Genomic DNA, 23,912 nt, shown 5'->3' with positions numbered 1-23,912 from the left:
CTACTGCCATCATCCATACTGTCCATATTTGGTATCTGTCATATCTGTATCCATAGCAACAAAACCAATATAATAGTAACCCCATGCAATAGAACATTTAAAAGCTTTTTATTTCATTATAGGCTATTTAAAACAAGTTTTAAACTGTTCCAAGCTTCACAACAGTTAGATCTTGGTGTTTTATGTGGATTTTGCTCTGTCAGTTAAACATAGTGCAGTTGTAATGTTCCAGTCGACCACTAGGAGGCGCTAAGGGGTCTGAAGGTTCAGCTCTCAGCTCCGTGTCGTCTCTTCTGTCTGGCAACAAGCCATTTTAACATTTAAAAGCTAAGTTTGACTCTCCAGAATGAACATTGTAGATATCAACAACGTCTTTCTGACTGGTCCTAACTACATTTAGAATAGTTGAATTTTTCATTCCAGATCTCTGTAATTCAGTTTTACCTCTTGTCAAAAAGAACATTTCAGATCCACATCTACGTACTTCCCCTTTAACCATTCATGTGTATGGGGTTTGTCATTACAGATATCTACAGTTCAGTTGCAGATATCCACTATGTGAATTACAGATATCTTAATCTTAATCTTTAATTGAGGTGAATTAAAGCAGAAGTAAGTGATATATTTGTGTTAATCTAAGTCTTAAATAGTTGTATCTTCCGACAGCAATCACTTCTATAGAGTGTTTGGTCTGAAACACGGGTCTGTCAGTCACTCTGCTCTGCTCTGAGCCCAGGAGAAAACTTTCCTTGTATCCTACAACCTTTATCCAATGAGGAGAGAGAACGGCATAAAGGGGCAGTCCTCTCTGTGTGTGCAGCCAAGGGATGCGCCTGAATGTGGTGACGTAGGGACGAGGACCAATAGATCCATGACGAGGGCGGGGGCTGCTAACTCCATCTGCTGACAAGACGTTATGGTGCGTTCAGGGCAACTCGTAACTGGTGTTTTTCCGACCTGTGAAGTGGTACCAGTTGGATCTGGTACGAGTTCACGGGTCAGAAGTTACGAGTGGCCGTTATAGTGACTTTCACAGGTAAAACAGGTCGGAGAAACACGAGTGGGTTGCCTGGAACGCTACAAAGTCGTAAGTTGTGACTTGAAGCTGTAATTTACGGTTTCAAAAGCCTGCCTGGAACGCAGCATTAGCCAAAACCACCGGATCGCTTACTTCTGCTTTAAAGATATCTAGAACTGGAATTATGACTAGTCAGAATCAAGTTGTAGATATCTGTAACTAGAATTAGTACTAGTGGTAATTCAGTTCCAGATATCTGTAATTCACATAGTGGATATCTGTGACTGAACTGTAGATATCTGTAATGACAAACCCCATACACATGAATGGTTAAAGAGGAAGTACGTAGTTGTGGATCTGAAATGTTGTTTTTGACGAGAGGTAAAACTGAATTACAGAGATCTGAAACACGTCCAGTCTGGCTGTTAAATGTTAAAATGGCTTCACATACTTCTGTGTGTCCTTGTCTCAGTCTTTAACCCCTCTCTACCCCCCCCCCCCCCCCCAGGTCATGTCGGGGAGGAGTGGTGCTGATGGGAGGGAGGTGCAGATCCCCCTCCAGCAGGTGGCGCCCTCCCTGGCCGTCCCCCTCCCCCCCCTGTCGTCTCACCGACCGGCCAATCCCTGGCCCCCGAGCGACGCTGCTGCTGCCTCGCAAGGTAAACTACCCCTTCACAATAAAAGTCTTTACTTACTCTTACTCTTTAATTAAAGGTGCAGTTCCTCCAGTGACCACTAGAGTGAGTCAGTCTCCTTTACACCTGGCGTCAGCGCGTCTCCAGCTGAGACCCGGTCACGTAGATTATAAAACAAAATAAGTAGTAGACAGAGGAGGGAAGTAGAGCGTCATGTTTCCATGACGACGGACCGGACATACATGCGTCATGTTTATTCTGGATTGTAAACATGTAACGCTAAGAAGTAGAGCTAACGATGGAGCCGCGGGTCAGTTGGAGCGGACGGACCAGAACCAGAACCCTGAGCTGGACCGGGTTAGGACCGGGTTAGGACCAGGTTAGGACCGGGTTAGGACCGGGTTAGGACCAGGTTAGGACCCTAGGCTTTCCACTAGCTACTGGAAAGCTACAGGCTGTCTCCAAACAATGCAACACCTATTGTGAAAAACTCCATGTTAACTGGTATGATCAGAAACCATTCTATTTCTGGTCTCCCCAAAGTGAACAGAGAGATAGAGAAGACCGTTGGCCACAGCAAGTGGCTTTGGAGATAGAAAGGCATTTTGGACTCAAATGGAAGCTTATGAATTAAGGAAGTTTTCTATATACATGTTAGGCATAGATATTCTCCATAAAGTGCTGCAAAATCATAATTTTCATGAGAATTTGTCAGGTGAACAGTACTTTTTTGTGTCTTTTTTGGGATGTTGAGGGTGATATCTTAAAATGGAGTTGCAACAAACCCCAGAATCTTTTTTTCTTGCCTCCCCCTATGTGTCAAGATACTCTCTGCCAAATGTTATAGTTGTATGACTATTTATGCCATTGTAGTACCTAAATATTTACATTTACATCATTTCGCCAGCCAAACGACCCCAGAAAGGGGTTTTGTCCCCTGTAGCTTTCCAGCAGCTAGTTGACCGGGTTGTCCACCCAGGTTTTAATCCTTAAGAGATCATTTCTGCTGTCAAACCATTTACAACGCTCCCTGTCTGTTGGGATTTTGCCCCCTGGGTGAGGTGTAAACGGGCTGAAAGAGAGTTAGTTTTAGTCTTTACAACTAATTTGTGTTGAAGGAACTCAGCTGTCTGCACTTGAACCAGGACTCTAGTCATTTAGCACCGAGGGTGTGTGTGTGGGTGGAGTCACGGCGCTGACGTCCAGCTGTGTGTGTGTGTGTTGTGTTCAGGTGTGCTGTGTCCAGGTGTGTGTCGCTAACGTCCAGCTGTGTGTTGTGTGTGTGTGTGTGTGTCCAGGTGTGCTGTGTCCAGGTGTGCCTGCAGGCTTCCTGCCGGTCCACGGGGGCTTCAGAGACCGCTTCGTAGAGACGCCAGAGGCCAAGTACTGCTGCGAGGTCTGCAGTCTGGTCCTCTGTCAGCCCCGACAGACCGAGTGTGGACACCGCTTCTGTCAGAGCTGCATCCACAGCATCCTCAGGTACACACACACACACACACACACACACACACACACACACACACCGCCCACTGATGTCACTGTCATGTAACAACGTTACAGTTACAATAACAACATCAACATTCGGGACCTCTCAGATCTCTACACTGCAAAAACTCACATATCTAACTGAGAATATTTGTCTTATTTCTAGTCAAAACTAATCTCATTCTACTTAAAATAAGACTCATCACATAAAAAGCAGCTTGTTTTTAGACACTTTTTACTTCTTTCAAGCAGATTTTCACTTGAAATAAGTAGAAAAATCTGATAGTGGAGCAAGTTTTTCTTTCTTATTACAAACACAAAAAACTTGCTTTCACTGGCAGATTTTTCTATTTATTTCAAGTGAAAATTAGTTTGAAACAAGTGAAAATGATCTAAAAACAAGTTCATTTTTAGGTGATGAGTCTTATTTTAAGTGGAAAGAGATTAGTTTTGACTAGAAATGAGACATTTTGACAAGAAATAAGACAAATATTCTTGGAAAGAGTTTGAGTTTTTGCGGTGTATGAAGGAAGTCTTGTGATGTTACATAATGTCATGTGACCTGTCCTCTGTCCTCTGTCCTCAGCCAGCAGAACCCCGTGTGCCCGGCCGACAGGGAGCCGCTGTTCAAAGACAAGGTGGGATCACGATGATGTCACTGCTTGTTGCTGATTGGTTGTGAAGCGGTTGTTGATTGGTTTGGTTTGTGTTTAGATCTTTAGAGACGTGTGCTGCCATCGGGAGATCATGGCTCTGAAGGTTTTCTGTCGCAGCGAAGCCAACGGCTGCCAGGAGCAGATGAGTCTGCACCAGATACCTGTAAGATCATCATCACACTGTTCAATCAATCAATCAATCACATTTTATTTATACAGCACCTTTCAAAGCAAACAGATGCCGTTCAAAGTGCTTTACATTTTGACTGAACAAATAGGAGGTAAAACAAGAAAAGCAAGGAGACTAATGCACGAAGATTAAAAACAACAAGAGAAAATAACAACTTTAAACAACAATACAATTTTATAAAACAAAATAAAATAAAATGCAGGATAAAAATAGGAGAAAGATAACAATAAGAAAGAATATAAAACTGTAAAATAGAATAAAAACACTGTGAGACTATAGCATAAAAGCCAGATTAAAAAGATGGGTTTTTAGCCTACGTTTGAAAGTGTCAATGTTTGTAACTGTTGCTAGGGCAACGCTCAGTGTCTGTCTGTCTGTCCCTCACCTGTCTGTCTGTCTGTCCCTCTGCAGGACCACCTGAACGTGTGTCCCTTCTTCGAGGTTCCCTGTCCGCTGGGGAAGTGTAAAGAGCGGATGATGAGGAAGGAGATTCCCGACCACCTGAGCTGGAAGTGTAAACACAGAGAAACCACCTGCGAGTTCTGCATGACCAAGATGCCTCTGACCGAACTGCAGGTAGCCAATCACAGCACTGCTGACGTCTCCCCACACCCACCTGCTGGGCTTTGATTGGATGAGCTGTAGAGACTGGTTATAGAGGACAGAGGACTGGTTACAGGACTGAAGACTGGTTATAGAGGACTGAAGACTGGTTATAGAGGACAGAGGACTGGTTATAGAGGACAGAGGACTGGTTATAGAGGACTGAAGACTGGTTGTAGAGGACTGAAGACTGGTTGTAGAGGACTGAAGACTGGTTGTAGAGGACTGAAGACTGGTTGTAGAGGACTGAAGACTGGTTGTAGAGGACTGAAGACTGGTTGGTTGTAGAGGACTGAAGACTGGTTGTAGAGGACTGAAGACTGGTTATAGGACTGAAGACTGGTTATAGAGGACTGAAGACTGGTTGTAGAGGACTGAAGACTGGTTATAGGACTGAAGACTGGTTATAGAGGACTGAAGACTGAAGACTGGTTGTAGAGGACTGAAGACTGGTTATAGAGGACTGAAGACTGGTTATAGAGGACTGAAGACTGGTTGTAGAGGACTGAAGACTGGTTATAGAGGACTGAAGACTGGTTATAGAGGACTGAAGACTGGTTATAGAGGACTGAAGACTGGTTGTAGAGGACTGAAGACTGGTTGTAGAGGACAGAGGACTGGTTGTAGAGGACTGAAGACTGGTTATAGAGGACTGAAGACTGGTTGTAGAGGACTGAAGACTGGTTATAGAGGACTGAAGACTGGTTATAGAGGACTGAAGACTGGTTATAGAGGACTGAAGACTGGTTATAGAGGACAGAGGACTGGTTACAGGACTGAAGACTGGTTATAGAGGACTGAAGACTGGTTATAGAGGACAGGAGACTGGTTGTAGAGGACTGAAGACTGGTTGTAGAGGACAGAAGACTGGTTATAGAGGACTGAAGACTGGTTGTAGAGGACTGAAGACTGGTTATAGAGGACTGAAGACTGGTTGTAGAGGACTGAAGACTGGTTATAGAGGACTGAAGACTGGTTGTAGAGGACTGAAGACTGGTTATAGAGGACTGAAGACTGGTTGTAGAGGACTGAAGACTGGTTATAGAGGACTGAAGACTGGTTATAGAGGACTGAAGACTGGTTGTAGAGGACTGGGGACTACTTCTAGTGGACTGGACAGTGGTTGAAGGGGGACTTGAGACATACTGGACTGGACCTCCTGCACCTTCAGACTGCGGGTCTTTGGGGTCTTGGGGGTCTTGGGGGTCTTTGGGGGTCTTTGGGGTCTTTGGGGTCTTTGGGGGTCTTTGGGGTCTTGGGGGTCTTGGGGGTCTTTGGGGTCTTGGGGGTCTTTGCTGTTGAACAGGAACCAGTTTGATCTGAGCTGCTCCTCTGATTTCAGAACCACAAGGAGACGGTGTGTCCAACGTTCCCGGTGTCCTGTCCCAACCACTGCTCCTACACGTCCCTGACCCGGAGCGAGGTACTGACCCGGTCCATCCTCTGGGGGGTCGGGTTTCATGTAACGAGTCCAGTTCTGACCCGTTCCCAGTTTAGATTCCATGAGGTTCCACTGGTTAAAAGTGGAGGACAATGGGGCGGAGTTTAGCTCAGTTGGTAGAGCACTCGCCCCATGTGTTGGGGCTATAGTCCTCGCTGCAGGCGGCCCCGGTTCGAGTCCCGCGTCGGACGGCCCTATCCTGCATGTCATTCCCCCCATCTCTGCCTCCCATTTCCTGTCACACTCTCAACTGTCCTATCAAATAAAGGCATGAAAAGCCAAAAAAATATACTTAAAAAAAAAAAGTGGAGGACAAGATAATAAAACTAGATGAAGTAGCATTTCCTGATGGAAATGCGTGTGAATGCTGAAAGCAGCGGAACGCTGTTGCAGAATTAGCAAATAGTGCAAGCAGTGATCACCATACAAATGTTTGACCAAGGTAGGAATCGAACCCACAACCTCATGGTCAGCAGACTTTCACTCTGCCTCTAGGCCACAGTGTACACACAGTTGCAAAGACTGTTGTCTGTTGATGAGCTGCACTCTGTCTCACTCTGAAGTTAACGAGCCCAAAGCTGCACCTGTTGGAAACACACTGTGTCAACACCAAGAAAGCTTGAGAGTCAAGCTTGAATGACTTACAATGAAAATTTCTGTGAATTTCAGGCTGAGAGCAGCAGTTTCAACATGAAGCAAGTTATCAGAAGTCAACAGAGGACGACTGGGAAAATAATTCACTATAATTGTTGTTGAGGCAAGATTTGAACCAGCAACCTTCAGGTCTTCAGCCCAGTGATCTAACCACTAGGCTACAGACAGAGACAGTATGTGAGGGGCAAAGAAAACCTTTAATAAGAGGATCACTGGCTTCTGCTTGAAAAAAAAAAGTAAGGAAAGTGCAGAAATGAGCCACACCAAGTAAGAAGAGGACTTTTTTGTGACCTGTGACTATTTTTTGGTGAATTAAAACGAATTAAAAAGCACTTAACAGCAAGTTACAAAGTTGAGCTCCTTCTCCTGCTGCTGTGAAAAAAATGCATTGGGCTGAATGAGATCATTTAGTATTTAAAAATTCACATGAATGATCAGTGACTCCTCTTCTTTTACGATGTGTCGATGTTCCTGTCGGTCAGTCCAGAACCTAGAACCAGCATCAGACTTTCAGGTCCTTGTCCTCTGCTGTCTGGACTCAGGACTTTGGTCCAGCTGCAGCCGTGTGGACGATACTGACGGTCTGTCTTTGTCTTTGTCTTCCAGTTGTCCAATCACCAACACGATTGTCCCAAAGCTCAGGTGAGCTGTCAGTTCCATCGCTACGGCTGCAGCTTCAAGGTGAGCTGTCCCTCGACCCTCAGGTCCACACCGTCCACACCGTCCACACTGTCCACACCGTCCACACCGTCCACACTGTCCACACTGTCCACACCGTCCACACCGTCCACACTGTCCACACTGTCCACTCTGTCCACACCGTCCACACTGTCCACAGCTGCTGCTTTGTCTCTTCAGGGTCTGAACCAGGAGATGAGACAACATGAGTCGACCTTCGCAGCTGAACACCTGCGGCTGATGGCCAATAGGAACTCCTCGCTGGAGAACAAGGTAACCACAGCAACCAGGACCGTCTCATAGAGGAGAGCAGCCAGTGAGGCCACGCCCCCACTCCGCTGAAAACTAACTGCTGCTCTGACTGGCGCTAAATCCAAATCCCTAAGGTTAATCGGCCTGGAAACCTCCTGCAGTAGCTACCGTCTGTCAGGCAGACAGCTCTATCACCTTGTTTTACTGGAAAAATAAAGATTTAGGGAATGTCTGTCCATACAGTAAATCCTACCGGAGAATGAGCCCACCCAGCGGGGAGAGGTGTGGTATATAACACTGAGTGAAACACATCAATCAGCTGTCACCGTAGTGCAGCGGTTAGAGCAGAGACCTCGGGTGCAGGCAGCCAGGGATCCAAACCTGTAACATGTGTTTTTCCCCTTTGTATATTAGCCCACACATTATATACAATTTTAGAACGGACCTTCAGAAAATTTCAGAATAACGTTAGCGGACCTTCAGAATGGCGGTCGCCCCTCCTGAATGGTTTACCACATAAACACCTGTGGACTAGCCGGTCCCACGGCTTCATACGGCCTGAAGCCATAAACCTCTTCTCTTCCTGTCCCACTCTCTGAAGGGAGGAGGGGAATCTGATGTTAGGTTCAACCAACAATAAACCACACAACAACTCTTCGGCATTGTGGTGTTTTGTATTAATATACCACACACAGGGCCGTTGTATAGGGGAGAGTAGAATGAGATTTGTTTTGACTAGAAATGACATTTTGACTAGAAATAAGACAAATAGCCTATTCTTGGTGAGATACTTGAGTTTTTGCAGTGTAATGCTGCATTAGCATCAAAACAAAGAAGGCTAAATAAAAAACGATAATACATACGTAGTCTAAGAAAAAAAATGGAAAAGTTAGGGGGAGGGGCCCACTTTAGTATTCTTTAAGGGGGCCCAGAATTCCTAGCAACGGCCCTGCTCACACAACAACTCTTTGGCATTGTGGTGTTTTGTGTTAGCGCCTATGGAACACTGAGGACTTCTCCTTTGTTTCCACCGGCGAGGGGGCGTGGCCTTTGACGTGACGTAGGGTTACTGTCTTCTATCTCACCACTGACCTGGGTGGTTGCCGGGGCGACAGGTGTGACTGACAGCTGAGCGGTGTGTGTGTGTGTGTGTGTGTGTTTCAGGTGGAGGAGGTGAAGGGGGAGCTGATGGAGCGCTACAAGGTGCTTCCCGCTCTGAGCAGCCGCCTGTCGGAGCTGGAGAACCAGAACGAGGAGCTGAGGGACAAGAACCGGCAGACGGAGCAGAAGCTGGCCACCATGCAGGTAGGGGGCCGCTGCCCGCAGGTTCGATTCCCTGTCCACGCTCACTGGAGAGGATGTGTTGGTCAGACCCCTCCTCTGTCTGCAGGGATGCAAACAGCGCGCCAAAAAGCACAACTCGCTTTTTTCATGACCAATTAGGCCGGTGCATATTCTCATTTGTCCAGGTCATAGTATTTCAAAGGAGGTTAAATGTAAAGCAACTGGACTTAGTTATTTGTCTAGGAAGACGTTTCACCTTCATCAGTTCATGTAGCATCTGACCAGGCTGGGACTGGTCCAACTATCTGGTGTGGAGACTCACTATTTAACCTCTTGTGTGGGCGTTCACAAGGGTGATGATGTCACTGGTTCCCTTTGTGCTCCAAGTGCCAACGACAGTCGTTAAATGACTGTCTTTGATGGAAGGTTGGTTTCCACTTCGTTAGTGCCCTATGTTGTTATAACGACAGTCGTTTAAATGACTGTCTTTGGTGGAAAGTTGGTTTCCACTTCGTTAGTGCCCTATGTTGTTATAACGACAGTCGTTTAAATGACTGTCTTTGATGGAAAGTTGGTTTCGACTTCGTTAGTGCCCTATGTTGTTATAACGACAGTCGTTTAAATGACTGTCTTTGATGGAAAGTTGGTTTGGACTTCGTTAGTGCCCTATGTTGTTATAACGACAGTCGTTTAAATGACTGTCTTTGATGGAAAGTTGGTTTCGACTTCGTTAGTGCCCTATGTTGTTATAATGACAGTCGTTTAAATGACTGTCTTTGGTGGAAAGTTGGTTTCGACTTTGTTAGTGCCCTATGTTGTTATAACGACAGTCGTTTAAATGACTGTCTTTGGTGGAAAGTTGGTTTCGACTTCGTTAGTGCCCTATGTTGTTATAACGACAGTCGTTTAAATGACTGTCTTTGGTGGAAAGTTGGTTTCCACTTCGTTAGTGCCCTATGTTGTTATAACGACAGTCGTTTAAATGACTGTCTTTGATGGAAAGTTGGTTTCGACTTCGTTAGTGCCCTATGTTGTTATAACGACAGTCGTTTAAATGACTGTCTTTGGTGGAAAGTTGGTTTCCACTTCGTTAGTGCCCTATGTTGTTATAACGACAGTCGTTTAAATGACTGTCTTTGATGGAAAGTTGGTTTGGACTTCGTTAGTGCCCTATGTTTTAACGACAGTCGTTTAAATGACTGTCTTTGATGGAAAGTTGGTTTCGACTTCGTTAGTGCCCTATGTTGTTATAACGACAGTCGTTTAAATGACTGTCTTTGATGGAAAGTTGGTTTCGACTTCGTTAGTGCCCTCTGTTGTTATAACGACAGTCGTTTAAATGACTGTCTTTGATGGAAAGTTGGTTTGGACTTCGTTAGTGCCCTATGTTATAACGACAGTCGTTTAAATGACTGTCTTTGATGGAAAGTTGGTTTCGACTTCGTTAGTGCCCTATGTTGTTATAACGACAGTCGTTTAAATGACTGTCTTTGATGGAAAGTTGGTTTCGACTTCGTTAGTGCCCTATGTTGTTATAACGACAGTCGTTTAAATGACTGTCTTTGATGGAAAGTTGGTTTCGACTTCGTTAGTGCCCTCTGTTGTTATAACGACAGTCGTTTAAATGACTGTCTTTGATGGAAAGTTGGTTTGGACTTCGTTAGTGCCCTATGTTTTAACGACAGTCGTTTAAATGACTGTCTTTGATGGAAAGTTGGTTTCGACTTCGTTAGTGCCCTATGTTGTTATAACGACAGTCGTTTAAATGACTGTCTTTGATGGAAAGTTGGTTTCGACTTCGTTAGTGCCCTCTGTTGTTATAACGACAGTCGTTTAAATGACTGTCTTTGATGGAAAGTTGGTTTCGACTTCGTTAGTGCCCTATGTTGTTATAATGACAGTCGTTTAAATGACTGTCTTTGGTGGAAAGTTGGTTTCGACTTTGTTAGTGCCCTATGTTGTTATAACGACAGTCGTTTAAATGACTGTCTTTGGTGGAAAGTTGGTTTCGACTTCGTTAGTGCCCTATGTTGTTATAACGACAGTCGTTTAAATGACTGTCTTTGGTGGAAAGTTGGTTTCCACTTCGTTAGTGCCCTATGTTGTTATAACGACAGTCGTTTAAATGACTGTCTTTGATGGAAAGTTGGTTTCGACTTCGTTAGTGCCCTATGTTGTTATAATGACAGTCGTTTAAATGACTGTCTTTGGTGGAAAGTTGGTTTCGACTTTGTTAGTGCCCTATGTTGTTATAACGACAGTCGTTTAAATGACTGTCTTTGGTGGAAAGTTGGTTTCGACTTCGTTAGTGCCCTATGTTGTTATAACGACAGTCGTTTAAATGACTGTCTTTGGTGGAAAGTTGGTTTCCACTTCGTTAGTGCCCTATGTTGTTATAACGACAGTCGTTTAAATGACTGTCTTTGATGGAAAGTTGGTTTCGACTTCGTTAGTGCCCTATGTTGTTATAACGACAGTCGTTTAAATGACTGTCTTTGGTGGAAAGTTGGTTTCCACTTCGTTAGTGCCCTATGTTGTTATAACAACAGTCGTTTAAATGACTGTCTTTGATGGAAAGTTGGTTTGGACTTCGTTAGTGCCCTATGTTTTAACGACAGTCGTTTAAATGACTGTCTTTGATGGAAAGTTGGTTTCGACTTCGTTAGTGCCCTATGTTGTTATAACGACAGTCGTTTAAATGACTGTCTTTGATGGAAAGTTGGTTTCGACTTCGTTAGTGCCCTCTGTTGTTATAACGACAGTCGTTTAAATGACTGTCTTTGATGGAAAGTTGGTTTGGACTTCGTTAGTGCCCTATGTTGTTAGAACGACAGTCGTTTAAATGACTGTCTTTGATGGAAAGTTGGTTTCGACTTCGTTAGTGCCCTCTGTTGTTATAACGACAGTCGTTTAAATGACTGTCTTTGATGGAAAGTTGGTTTGGACTTCGTTAGTGCCCTATGTTATAACGACAGTCGTTTAAATGACTGTCTTTGATGGAAAGTTGGTTTCGACTTCGTTAGTGTCCTCTGTTGTTATAACGACAGTCGTTTAAATGACTGTCTTTGATGGAAAGTTGGTTTGGACTTCGTTTGTGCCCTATGTTGTTAGAACGACAGTCGTTTAAATGACTGTCTTTGATGGAAAGTTGGTTTCGACTTCGTTAGTGCCCTATGTTATAACGACAGTCGTTTAAATGACTGTCTTTGATGGAAAGTTGGTTTCGACTTCGTTAGTGCCCTATGTTGTTATAACGACAGTCGTTTAAATGACTGTCTTTGATGGAAAGTTGGTTTCGACTTCGTTAGTGCCCTCTGTTGTTATAACGACAGTCGTTTAAATGACTGTCTTTGATGGAAAGTTGGTTTGGACTTCGTTAGTGCCCTATGTTGTTAGAACGACAGTCGTTTAAATGACTGTCTTTGATGGAAAGTTGGTTTCGACTTCGTTAGTGCCCTCTGTTGTTATAACGACAGTCGTTTAAATGACTGTCTTTGATGGAAAGTTGGTTTGGACTTCGTTAGTGCCCTATGTTATAACGACAGTCGTTTAAATGACTGTCTTTGATGGAAAGTTGGTTTCGACTTCGTTAGTGCCCTCTGTTGTTATAACGACAGTCGTTTAAATGACTGTCTTTGATGGAAAGTTGGTTTGGACTTCGTTAGTGCCCTATGTTGTTAGAACGACAGTCGTTTAAATGACTGTCTTTGATGGAAAGTTGGTTTCGACTTCGTTAGTGCCCTATGTTGTTAGAACGACAGTCGTTGGAGTCATTGGTTCACAAGTGGTAAGTGACTCCAACGACTGTCGTTATAACACAATAGGGCACTAACGAAGTCGAAACCAACTTTCCATCAAAGACAGTCCTTTAAACGACTGTCGTTGGCACTTGGAGCACAAAAGGGAACCAGTGACATCATCAGCCTTGTGAACGGCCACACAAGAGGTTAAATAGTGAGTCTCCACACCAGATAGTTGGACCAGTCCCAGCCTGGTCAGATGCTACATGAACTGATGAAGGTGAAACGTCCTCTAGACAAATAACTAAGTCCAGTTGCTTTACATTTAACCTCCTTTGACATGACCAATTAGGTGACTTGTGTGAACCGTTCAGATCGTTTTTGTTTTGGAGGGGGGGGTCTCAGCGTCTCAGCGTCTCAGCTGGGGTCAGTAAAATGTTTTTCTAACAGGCTGACAGTGACAATCACATGAAACTGAGGCGAACTCATTCATGGTTGTCTCTGATTATACTGATAACAGCCGACCTCCAGTGTAGACGCGACATGCGCGCTCGTTACCCAAAGCGGCAACTCACATTCAGTGAAGACCTAAAGTTCAGTTTCTCCAAAATTGAAATATTGCAAAGGATTTTTTTATTTTTTTAAAGCATTTTTAATATAGAAATGTTGGCCTTGTGTAAACTATGTCCATCTATATGCACTCAACGCTTGGTTGGGGTTGAACTACTGGAAATTGACTTTTCCTTGATATAATGTAATTATTTGTACCCCCCCCCCAAAGAATTCCTCTCTGTTTTGGTCCTGACCCATTTGCATCCCTGTGTGTGTGTTGCCATAGAAACTAATGAGCTCCCACTCGGAGAAGCTGCTGGAGGTGGAGCTGGAGCTGCGCGCGCTGCGTCTGCTCCGAGACGACGTGGACGAGCTGCGAGGGACGTTGGAGAGCGTCCGCACGCGGCTCAGCGCGCTGGAGCAGGGCGGCCGCGGCGCCACGGGCAACGCAACACACACTCTAGGTCAGAACACACACACACTCACACACACACATATATGACCCGTTCTATCAAAATGAGTCGGATGTTCTATTTTTAGATAATCAGCTGATAACGTGGAAAACCCATAGAAAATAAAAAAAATGTTTTACCCTAACTTCAAAGCAATGACGTTCAAAAACAATCTCCCAAAGTTTCACAGTCCAGATAATTGAGAAAAGGCACGAAAATGATGATTAAAGTTGACTTGCGGGATTCTCCGCTTTCCGAGGGTCATTGAATGGTGTCTCTATGACAACAAGGGACCGTATAGGGAGCGTGTAATCACGTGGTACAGGAACAGACGCCAGAGTCACTGGCAAAACTTTGACTGCAGTTTTCTCAGGTTTTAGAACGGAATAAGAGAGTGAAAGATCGTAATTCAAATGGCCACATCTAGAAAACCATCAAATGTATTGACTAGTAGTGGGGCGGATTAGCTAAACAATCGTTCACTTTGTGATAAAAGCATGAAATTTGGTGGATGTGTTGGTTAATATGTTTCAAACAAATCTGGATATTGGGCCACCTCAGAAGCGCCCCCTAGTGGCCGTGGCAGCCATTTGTTATGCGAATAAATTAATGATTAATATAAATTGCCCTTTTAATAATACCAACTGGTGATGTATTGTATATTGTTGGAAAGCCTGATTAGTCACCTTTACAACGAGGTACAGCTTGTAAGGATCGTGCATTCATGGAATGAGTAACGGGGCTAAATGTGTGGGTAGCGCACCCCAAAAAATGTGCATCCCTGTGGGGCAGATTAGCTCAATAAATCACAAGAATTAAATATAAATATGAATAATATTCACCAACACATCCACCAAATTTCATGCTTTTATCACAAAGTGAACGATTGGTGTAAATATTGAGCTAATCCGCCCCACTATAGGGAATCATTTTAAAGCTTATTTTCTAATCTTTCCATTGATACCAAAATCTCAACTTTGAAATTTCAAAGGTCACTGTGTCTCATTTTGATGGATCAGGTCACACACACACACACACACACACACACAGTAACAGCGAATGACGGCGACCTCTCTGCAGCTCCCCTGGAGGCCCAGCTGAATCGCCATGACGACATGCTGAGCGTCCATGAGATCCGCCTGGCCGACATGGACCTGCGCTTCCAGGTGCTGGAGACGGCGAGCTACAACGGAACGCTGATCTGGAAGATCCGCGACTACAAGCGGCGGAAACAGGAAGCGGTGGCGGCCAAGACGCTGTCGCTGTACTCGCAGCCGTTCTACACCGGATACTTCGGATACAAGATGTGCGCCCGCGTCTACCTGAACGGGGACGGCATGGGCAAGGGGACGCACCTGTCGCTGTTCTTCGTGGTGATGAGGGGCGAGTACGACGCCCTGCTGCCCTGGCCCTTCAAGCAGAAGGTACGTCGCTCACTAGGCCTGGTCACCGCTCAGCTGTTGTTGCCGTGGAGACACACTCGTCCATGTCCATAGCTATACAGTACAGGCCAAAAGTCTGGACACACCTTCTCCTTCAATGTGTTTCCTTTATTCTCACTGAAGGCACCAAAACTATGAATGAACACATGTGGAATTAACAAAAAAGTGTGAAATAACTGAAAACAGGTCTTTTCTTCTTTGTCTTCTCTTTCTTCTTTTCTTCTTCCTCTCCTTCTTCCTCCTCCTCCTCTATCTCTGCCCCCACCAGTTCTAGTTTCTTCAGAGTAGCCCCCCTTTGCTCTGATTACTGCTTTGCACACTCTTGGCTTCTCTTGATGAGCTTCAAGAGGTGAACCTGACCTGAACATGGTTTTCACTTCACAGGTGGTGTTGCCTTGTCAGGTTCATTAGTGGAATTTCACTGAGAATCTACAATGTAAATAGTCATGAAAATAAAGGAAATGCATTGAGGATGTCCAAACTTTTGACCTGTACTGTATATACTGACTAGATGGCGCCTTCTGCTTCTCAGCGTACGTCAACACGGCGGCCATCTTGGTCCGGGGTTTCTGACCATAGACATATAACGTCTGACCAGCAGTCAGACCAGTCAGACCTTGTAGAACACATTTCACTGTATTTATGCATGTGGGTGTGTGTCTGAGTATCTAAGTGTATGTTTAAAGGGACAACAAGGAGTTTAGGAAAAGTGAAGTGTTTCCACACTACATTTATGAGCCTCCGCACCGTGAAATTCTTTGACCGGTGCAAGACAGACTCATGTTTTCATTCATCAAGAATTAAAGTCAGAGGTTGGAAGACGATCACATACCGTCGTAGTTCCCATCATAAACGGAGATTCATACGGCGGCGTTATTCTCATGACTCGCCACGAAACCGAAAGTAAAGAAACGCTGGTCGGCTCGCCCAGCATTTCCACCACCACTAATAATAACAAAATAACCATAGAGACAAAACCATAGATTTATGTAAAATGGACCATTAACAAGTGGTAACGGAGATTCATCCACATTAATATCAGACTTTTTTATAACCAAATAGAAACTCCTTGTTGTCCCTTTAATACATTAAAAAAATATATAAAAAAATGTTTCAAAATTTTTTTTGTTGTTGTTGTATCATAAATATCTGTCTGACATTTATAATAAACCAAACGGCTTGAAAATGGGTTGAATATTCAGTGAGTTGTGGTGATGTTAATGGTTGATAGACCTCTGATGCAGGAAGTAGACACGGCTTCCCCCTGACCAAGATGGCCGCCGCGTTGACGCATTCCACTCAATAGAGCTGCCTGGGAACCAGCATCTAGTCAGTATATAGATCTATGATCCATGTCAGTGACCGTCTGTGTGTGTGTGTGTGTGTGTGTGTGTGTGTGTGTGTGTGTGCTCCAGGTGACTCTGATGCTGATGGACCAGGGTCCGTCCAGGAAGCACCTTGGCGACGCCTTCAAGCCCGATCCCAACAGCAGCAGCTTCAGACGTCCCGTCGCCGAGATGAACATTGCCTCAGGCTGCCCGCTGTTCGTCTCGCAGAGCGTCCTCGAGACGGGAAGCTACATCAAGGACGACACCATCTTCATCAAGGTGAGGACTAGTTAGAGTGGTCTGAGGACTAGTTATAGAGGTCTGAGGACTTGTTATAGAGGTCTGAGGACTAGTTATAGAGGTCTGAGGACTTGTTATAGAGGTCTGAGGACTTGTTATAGAGGTATGAGATCTGAGGACTATTTACAGTGGTCTGAGGACTAGTTACAGAGGTCTGAGGACTTGTTATAGAGGTATGAGGTCTGAGGACTATTTACAGTGGTCTGAGGACTAGTTACAGAGGGCTGAGGACTAGTTATAGAGGTCTGAGTACTAGTTAGAGTGGTCTGAGGACTAGTTATAGAGGTCTGAGGACTAGTTAGAGTGGTCTGAGGACTAGTTATAGAGGTCTGAGGACTAGTTATAGAGGTCTGAGTGGTCTGAGGACTAGTTATAGAGGTCTGAGGACTAGTTGTAGAGGTCTGAGGACTAGTTACAGAGGTCAGAGGTCTGAGGACTAGTTATAGAGGTCTGAGGACTAGATAGAGTGGTCTGAGGACTAGTTATAGAGGTCTGAGGACTAGTTATAGAGGTCTGAGTGGTCTGAGGACTAGTTATAGAGGTCTGAGGACTAGTTACAGAGGTCAGAGGTCTGAGGACTAGTTATAGAGGTCTGAAGACTAGTTACAGAGGTCTGAGGACTAGTTACAGTGGTCTGAGGACTAGTTACAGAGGTCTGAGGACTAGTTAGAGTGGTCTGAGGACTAGTTACAGAGGTCTGAGGACTAGTTATAGAGGTCTGAGGACTAGATACAGAGGTCTGAGGACTAGTTAGAGTGGTCTGAGGACTAGTTACAGAGGTCTGAGGACTAGTTAGAGTGGTCTGATGACTAGTTATAGAGGTCTGAGGACTAGTTATAGAGGTCTGACGACTAGTTACAGAGGTCTGAGGACTAGTTATAGTGGTCTGAGGACTTGTTATAGAGGTATAAGGTCTGAGGACTAGTTACAGAGGTCTGAGGACTAGTTATAGTGGTCTGAGGACTAGTCACAGAGGTCTGAGGACTAGTTAGAGTGGTCTAAGGACTAGTTTTAGTTATCGAAGGACTAATTGTAGTGGTTGAAGGACTAGTTGAGGTCTGAGGACTAGTTTTAGAGGTTGAAGGACTAATTGTAGAGGTTGAAGGACTAGTTGAGTTGTAGTGGTTGAAGGACTAGTTGTACTGGTTGAAGGACTAATTTTAGTTGTCGCAGGACTAATTGTAGTGGTTGAAGGACTAGTTGAGGTCTGAGGACTAGTTGTAGTGGTCGAAGGACTAGTTGTAGTGGTTGAAGGACTAGTTGTAGTGGTCAAAGGACTAGTTGTAGTGGTTGAAGGACTAGTTGTACTGGTTGAAGGACTAGTTTTAGTTGTCGAAAGACTGATTGTAGTGGTTGAATGACTAGTTGAGGTCTGACGAGTAGTTGTAGTGGTTGAAGGACTAGTTGAGATCTGACGAGTAGTTGTAGTGGTTGAAGGACTAGTTTAGGTCTGAGGACTAGTTGTAGTGATCAAAGGACTAGTTGAAGTCTGAGGAGTAGTTGTAGTGGTTAAAGGACTAGTTTTAGTTGTCGAAGGACTAGTTTTAGAGGTTGAAGGACTAGTTGTAGTGGTTGAAGGACTAGTTGTAGTGGTCGAAGGGATAGTTGTAGTGGTTGAAGGACTAGTTGTACTGGTTGAAGGACTAGTTTTAGTTGTCGAAAGACTAATTGTAGAGGTTGAAGGACTAGTTGAGGTCTGACGAGTAGTTGTAGTGGTTGAAGGACTAGTTGTAGTGGTTGAAGGACTAGTTTTAGTGGTTGAAGAACTAGTTGTACTGGTTGAAGGACTAGTTTTAGTTGTCGAAAGACTAATTGTAGAGGTTGAAGGACTAGTTGAGGTCTGAGGACTAGTTTTAGTTGTCGAAGGACTAATTGTAGTGGTTGAAGGACTAGTTGAGGTCTGAGGACTAGTTGTAGTGGTTGAAGGACCAGTTTTAGTTGTCGAAGGACTAGTTTAAGTGGTTGAAGGACTAGTTGAGGTCTGACGAGTAGTTGTAGTGGTTGAAGGACTAGTTGAAGTCTGAGGACAAGTTGTAGTGGTTAAAGGACTAGTTTTAGTTGTCAAAGGACTAATTGTAGAGGTTGAAGGACTAGTTTAGGTCGAAGGACTAGTTGTAGTGGTTGAAGGACTAGTTGAAGTCTGAGGACTAGTTGTAGTGGTTAAAGGACTAGTTATAGTTGTCGAAGGACTAGTTTTAGAGGTTGAAGGACTAGTTGTAGTGGTTGAAGGGCTAGTTGTAGTGGTCGAAGGACTAGTTGTACTGGTTGAAGGACTAGTTTTAGTTGTCGAAAGACTAATTGTAGAGGTTGAAGGTCTGAGGACTAGTTGTAGTGGTTGAAGGACCAGTTTTAGTTGTCGAAGGACTAGTTTAAGTGGTTGAAGGACTAGTTGAGGTCTGACGAGTAGTTGTGGTTGAAGGACTAGTTGTAGTGGTCGAAGGACTAGTTGTAGTGGTTGAAGGACTAGTTGTACTGGTTGAAGGACTAGTTTTAGTTGTCGAAAGACTAATTGTAGAGGTTGAAGGACTAGTTGAGGTCTGAGGACTAGTTGTAGTGGTTGAAGGACCAGTTTTAGTTGTTGAAGGACTAGTTTAAGTGGTTGAAGGACTAGTTGAGGTCTGACGAGTAGTTGTAGTGGTTGAAGGACTAGTTGTAGTGGTTGAAGGACTAGTTGAGGTCTGAGGACTAGTTGTAGTGGTTGAAGGACTAGTTGTAGTGGTCGAAGGACTAGTTGTAGTGGTTGAAGGACTAGTTGTACTGGTTGAAGGACTAGTGTTAGTTGTCGAAAGACTAATTGTAGAGGTTGAAGGACTAGTTGAGGTCTGAGGACTAGTTTTAGTTGTCGAAGGACTAATTGTAGTGGTTGAAGGACTAGTTGAGGTCTGAGGACTAGTTTTAGTTGTCAAAGGACTAGTTTAAGTGGTTGAAGGACTAGTTGAGGTCTGACGAGTAGTTGTAGTGGTTGAAGGACTAGTTGTAGTGGTTGAAGGACCAGTTTTAGTTGTCGAAGGACTAGTTTAAGTGGTTGAAGGACTAGTTGAGGTCTGACGAGTAGTTGTAGTGGTTGAAGGACTAGTTGTAGTGGTCGAAGGACTAGTTGTAGTGGTTGAAGGACTAGTTGTACTGGTTGAAGGACTAGTGTTAGTTGTCGAAAGACTAATTGTAGAGGTTGAAGGACTAGTTGAGGTCTGAGGACTAGTTTTAGTTGTCGAAGGACTAATTGTAGTGGTTGAAGGACTAGTTGAGGTCTGAGGTCTAGTTTTAGTTGTCGAAGGACTAGTTTAAGTGGTTGAAGGACTAGTTGAGGTCTGACGAGTAGTTGTAGTGGTTGAAGGACTAGTTGTAGTGGTTGAAGGACCAGTTTTAGTTGTCGAAGGACTAGTTTAAGTGGTTGAAGGACTAGTTGAGGTCTGACGAGTAGTTGTAGTGGTTGAAGGACTAGTTGTAGTGGTCGAAGGACTAGTTGTAGTGGTTGAAGGACTAGTTGTACTGGTTGAAGGACTAGTGTTAGTTGTCGAAAGACTAATTGTAGAGGTTGAAGGACTAGTTGAGGTCTGAGGACTAGTTTTAGTTGTCGAAGGACTAATTGTAGTGGTTGAAGGACTAGTTGAGGTCTGAGGACTAGTTTTAGTTGTCGAAGGACTAATTGTAGTGGTTGAAGGACTAGTTGAGGTCTGAGGACTAGTTTTAGTTGTCGAAGGACTAATTGTAGTGGTTGAAGGACTAGTTGAGGTCTGAGGACTAGTTGTAGTGGTTGAAGGACCAGTTTTAGTTGTCGAAGGACTAGTTTAAGTGGTTGCAGGACTAGTTGAGGTCTGACGAGTAGTTGTAGTGGTTGAAGGACTAGTTGTAGTGGTCGAAGGACTAGTCGTAGTGGTTGAAAGACTAGTTGTACTGGTTGAAGGACTAGTTTTAGTTCTCGAAAGACTAATTGTAGAGGTTGAAGGACTAGTTGAGGTCTGAGGACTAGTTTTAGTTGTCGAAGGACTAATTGTAGTGGTTGAAGGACTAGTTGAGGTCTGAGGACTAGTTGTAGTGGTTGAAGGACCAGTTTTAGTTGTCGAAGGAGTAGTTTAAGTGGTTGAAGGACTACTTGAGGTCTGACGAGTAGTTGTAGTGGTTGAAGGACTAGTTGTAGTGGTTAAAGGACTAGTTTTAGTTGTCAAAGGACTAATTGTAGAGGTTGAAGGACTAGTTGTAGTGATCAAAGGACTAGTTGAAGTCTGAGGAGTAGTTGTAGTGGTTGAAGGACTAGTTTTAGTTGTTGAAGGACTAATTGTAGAGGTTGAAGGACTAGTTGTAGTGGTCGAAGGACTAGTTGTAGTTGTCGAAGGACTAGTTTTAGAGGTTGAAGGACTAGTTGAGGTCTGAGGACTAGTTGTAGTGGTTAAAGGACTAGTTTTAGTTGTCGAAGGACTAGTTTTAGAGGTTGAAGGACTAGTTGAGGTCTGAGGACTAGTTGTAGTGGTTAAAGGACTAGTTTTATTTGTCGAAGGACTAGTTTTAGAGGTTGAAGGACTAGTTTAGGTCTGAGGACTAGTTGTAGTGGTTGAAGGACGAGTTGAGGTCTGAGAACTAGTTTTAATGGTTGAAGGACTACTTGAGGTCTGAGGACTAGTTGATTGTTCATTGATTGATTTTCAGTCTGATCAACTCGTGTACTGATTGGTTTATGTGCAGGTTACCGTGGATACGTCGGACCTCCCTGACCCGTGATGTCGTGACCTCTGACCCCTGACCTGGCTGGTCTGAGACCAGCTCACCTGTCCACGGTGCAAAGGATGATGGGAAGGATCGGCGACGGTCCGGCTGAGCGGCACAGACAGAGCAGAGGAAGCAGCCAATCAGAGTGAGGGGCACAGGCCCTCTTCTGATTGGTTCATGGACTGCAGAACTCTATGTGTGTGTGTGTGTTTGCATGAGAGAGAGAGAGAATGGATCAGTGTTGCCATGACATCACCATGGTGACGTCATGCAGAGGCAACATGGCCGCCGCAGCGAGGACGTAGCAGCTGCTCATTACTGATGCTGTGCATCGAGCTTCACTTCCTCTTTACTTCCTGTTTTACTTCCTCATTATTACCTGTGTGGCATGCTGGGAAACCACCTGAGCCACAGAGGATCAGAGTCCAGCAGAGTCCAGCAGAGTCCGACAGAGACCGGCAGAGTCCGACAGAGTCCATCAGAGTCCAGCAGAGTCCAGCAGAGTCCAGCAGAGACCGGCAGACCAGTAGAGACCAGTAGAGACCAGGATCAGAAGTCCTTCTGAAGGGAGGAGGTCACTGAGAGACGTGGAGGCTCCGCCCACTCAGCCTCGTTCTACATATTTATTATTACAGAGTCGACAGGTGGAGACCGAGCCGTGGAACCAGTAGAGACCAGCAGAGACCAGCAGAGACCAGCAGAGACCAGCAGAGACCAGCAGAGACCAGTAGAGACCAGCAGAGACCAGTAGAGACCAGCTGCTCCTCTGTGGCCTGGGACGGTTTCAGAGTCGACTCATTGGTTCATTTGCACAGTTTGAATGTTTGTTTACGTGTGAACAAATAAAATGAACAGAAAACACAAACAATCTGTTGTTGTAGTTGTTTATTATCTCCACTGCCTGAGGTCAGAGGTCGACACACTCACATCTGGATCATCTGGACCATCTGGACCTGCTGCTCTGATGAACACAGATGACATCAGTGTTTCTCTCCTGGTGGAACTGAACTTGGAACAATCATGTTAATCATATATATATATAATATATTTATATTTATATATTACATAATATATATTATTAGGGCCACAGGCCATCGCACCGGGCACTGGCCCGGGCGTCTACTGCTCAGGCATACTTTCACCTAGAGACTCCATTTAAACTTTAAACAGTAGACACAAGTCTTGTGTATTGTCGTATTACTCCACGTTTTGATAGGTCATATAGTTTTTGATCAATCCCTGATCAATGACCATGATCATTTTTGGAGAAATAGTGGGTTTATAATGGGTGTGTATTGCATGGAATGTTCGTGTCAGAGTGGGTGACATCATCGGTTAGAGTGGGAGAGAGTCTAGAAAAACTCCAGATTTTTTCTCTTTCCACACTCGGCCCGGCCACAATTTACACTCTACAGACATGATTTTTTCAGAATTTGTAAGACAAACTTGTTATCTCTCATATCATGTGCTCAAAATATCAGAGAGATTTACAGAATTTAAACTCTGAGCCTCTAAGTGCGGCCACGTCTGTCTCTGCTCCTCATTGAGTCCAATACAAATATTTTCTGAGAGGAGCAGAACGGCCTGATGTTTTAAAACTGCCAGCGTCGCCAAAATATTTACTGTAGAAACACCAAATCGTACCGAAATTTTCAGTAAGTCCTTAGAGCAACGTTGATCTGTGTTTTGTTCTGATAGGAGTTACCGTTTTGTCATGCTAAGCCTAATTGTGAGGCCGGTTTAGAGGCAGAAAATGGCTGTTTTTCTCCACGTTTCTGTCTGTCTCAGCCTGCGGGGGCCCCTATCGCCGTGGTAACCTCTTTGATCCTCAGGCCAGAGCTCGTTAACTTCATAAACAATCCACCTGGCGCTCGTTTAAATGTTTATAAACACAGACACAGCTAAATCAGACTGACACACACACACACACAGACTCTAGAACCAGCTTCATGTGATTACAGTTACACACACACACACACACACACACACACACACACATCAAAACACACAGGTAACATACAAATGCTCTCCTCTCCCACACTCTCTAACACACACAGGTAACTTCATGTGATTATACACACACACACACACACACACACAGGTAACTTCATGTGATTATACACACACACACACACACAGGTAACTTTATGTGATTATACACACACACACACACACACACAGGTAACCTAATGTGGTTACAGCTCCTCCATATCAGTGCTTATAGAAAGATGATCATGTGTCTGTCTGATCAGCTCTGTCTTGACCTTAAGATCGTGGGTTTGATTCCCATGTTGACAGAGATGGCAAAATTGGCAGTAGCCCCGTGGCCCATTCAAAATTTCCCCAGAGGAAATTTTCTAGTTTTTAGTACTGTTGTGTTTTACGTAGGCTATATTGCCCTTATGTATTTATTATATTTTTGTATTTTTATCTTACCTGATCTCAATTTTGCACTGTCCTTGCACTTTCCTCCTTAACTGTATGTAGCTATGCTTGTG

General features: G+C 44.3%; 1 protein-coding gene and 1 pseudogene across 3 annotated transcripts; one reads left to right on the top strand and one right to left on the bottom strand.

The window, feature by feature from the left end:
• The first annotated feature begins 1,526 nt into the window (after window positions 1-1,526).
• On the top strand, window positions 1,527-22,273 carry traf3 (TNF receptor-associated factor 3). Of its 3 annotated transcripts, XR_015034703.1 has the most exons (14): window positions 1,527-1,677; window positions 2,952-3,132; window positions 3,725-3,776; window positions 3,853-3,957; window positions 4,396-4,560; window positions 5,930-6,010; window positions 7,289-7,363; window positions 7,541-7,633; window positions 8,777-8,917; window positions 13,475-13,652; window positions 14,721-15,064; window positions 16,498-16,689; window positions 21,391-22,072; window positions 22,113-22,273. XR_015034703.1 is itself a non-coding variant. In XM_085767009.1 (13 exons), the coding sequence occupies exons 1-13, from the start codon at window positions 1,530-1,532 to the stop codon at window positions 21,424-21,426; spliced, it is 1,776 nt and encodes a 591-aa protein (XP_085623135.1). In that variant the 5' UTR covers window positions 1,527-1,529; the 3' UTR covers window positions 21,427-22,273. The 3 variants fall into 3 exon arrangements, 2 of the variants coding, with proteins under 2 accessions (XP_085623135.1, XP_085623134.1); XM_085767009.1 differs by having other exon boundaries at window positions 2,967-3,132; window positions 21,391-22,273; XM_085767008.1 differs by having other exon boundaries at window positions 21,391-22,273.
• On the bottom strand, window positions 18,665-21,340 carry LOC146963136 (uncharacterized; annotated as a pseudogene).
• Window positions 22,274-23,912: the final 1,639 nt, after the last annotated feature.

The sequence above is a fragment of the Trachurus japonicus genome, chromosome 22, assembly GCF_045865225.1.
Source record: "Trachurus japonicus isolate A0001 chromosome 22, Traja_1.0".
Lineage (NCBI taxonomy): Eukaryota > Metazoa > Chordata > Actinopteri > Carangiformes > Carangidae > Trachurus > Trachurus japonicus.
This window is presented reverse-complemented; position numbering and strand designations above follow the sequence as displayed.

What these genes read in the sequence shown, in the direction of transcription:
- traf3 (XM_085767008.1), top strand. Translation starts at nt 1,530, where the DNA reads ATGTCGGGGAGGAGTGGTGCTGATGGGAGGGAGGTGCAGATCCCCCTC. An exon ending in ACTCCTCGCTGGAGAACAAG is followed by an intron (nt 7,634 to 8,776) that starts GTAACCACAGCA and finishes TGTGTGTTTCAG; the next exon opens with GTGGAGGAGGTGAAGGGGGA. An exon ending in ACGACACCATCTTCATCAAG is followed by an intron (nt 16,690 to 21,390) that starts GTGAGGACTAGT and finishes GTTTATGTGCAG; the next exon opens with GTTACCGTGGATACGTCGGA.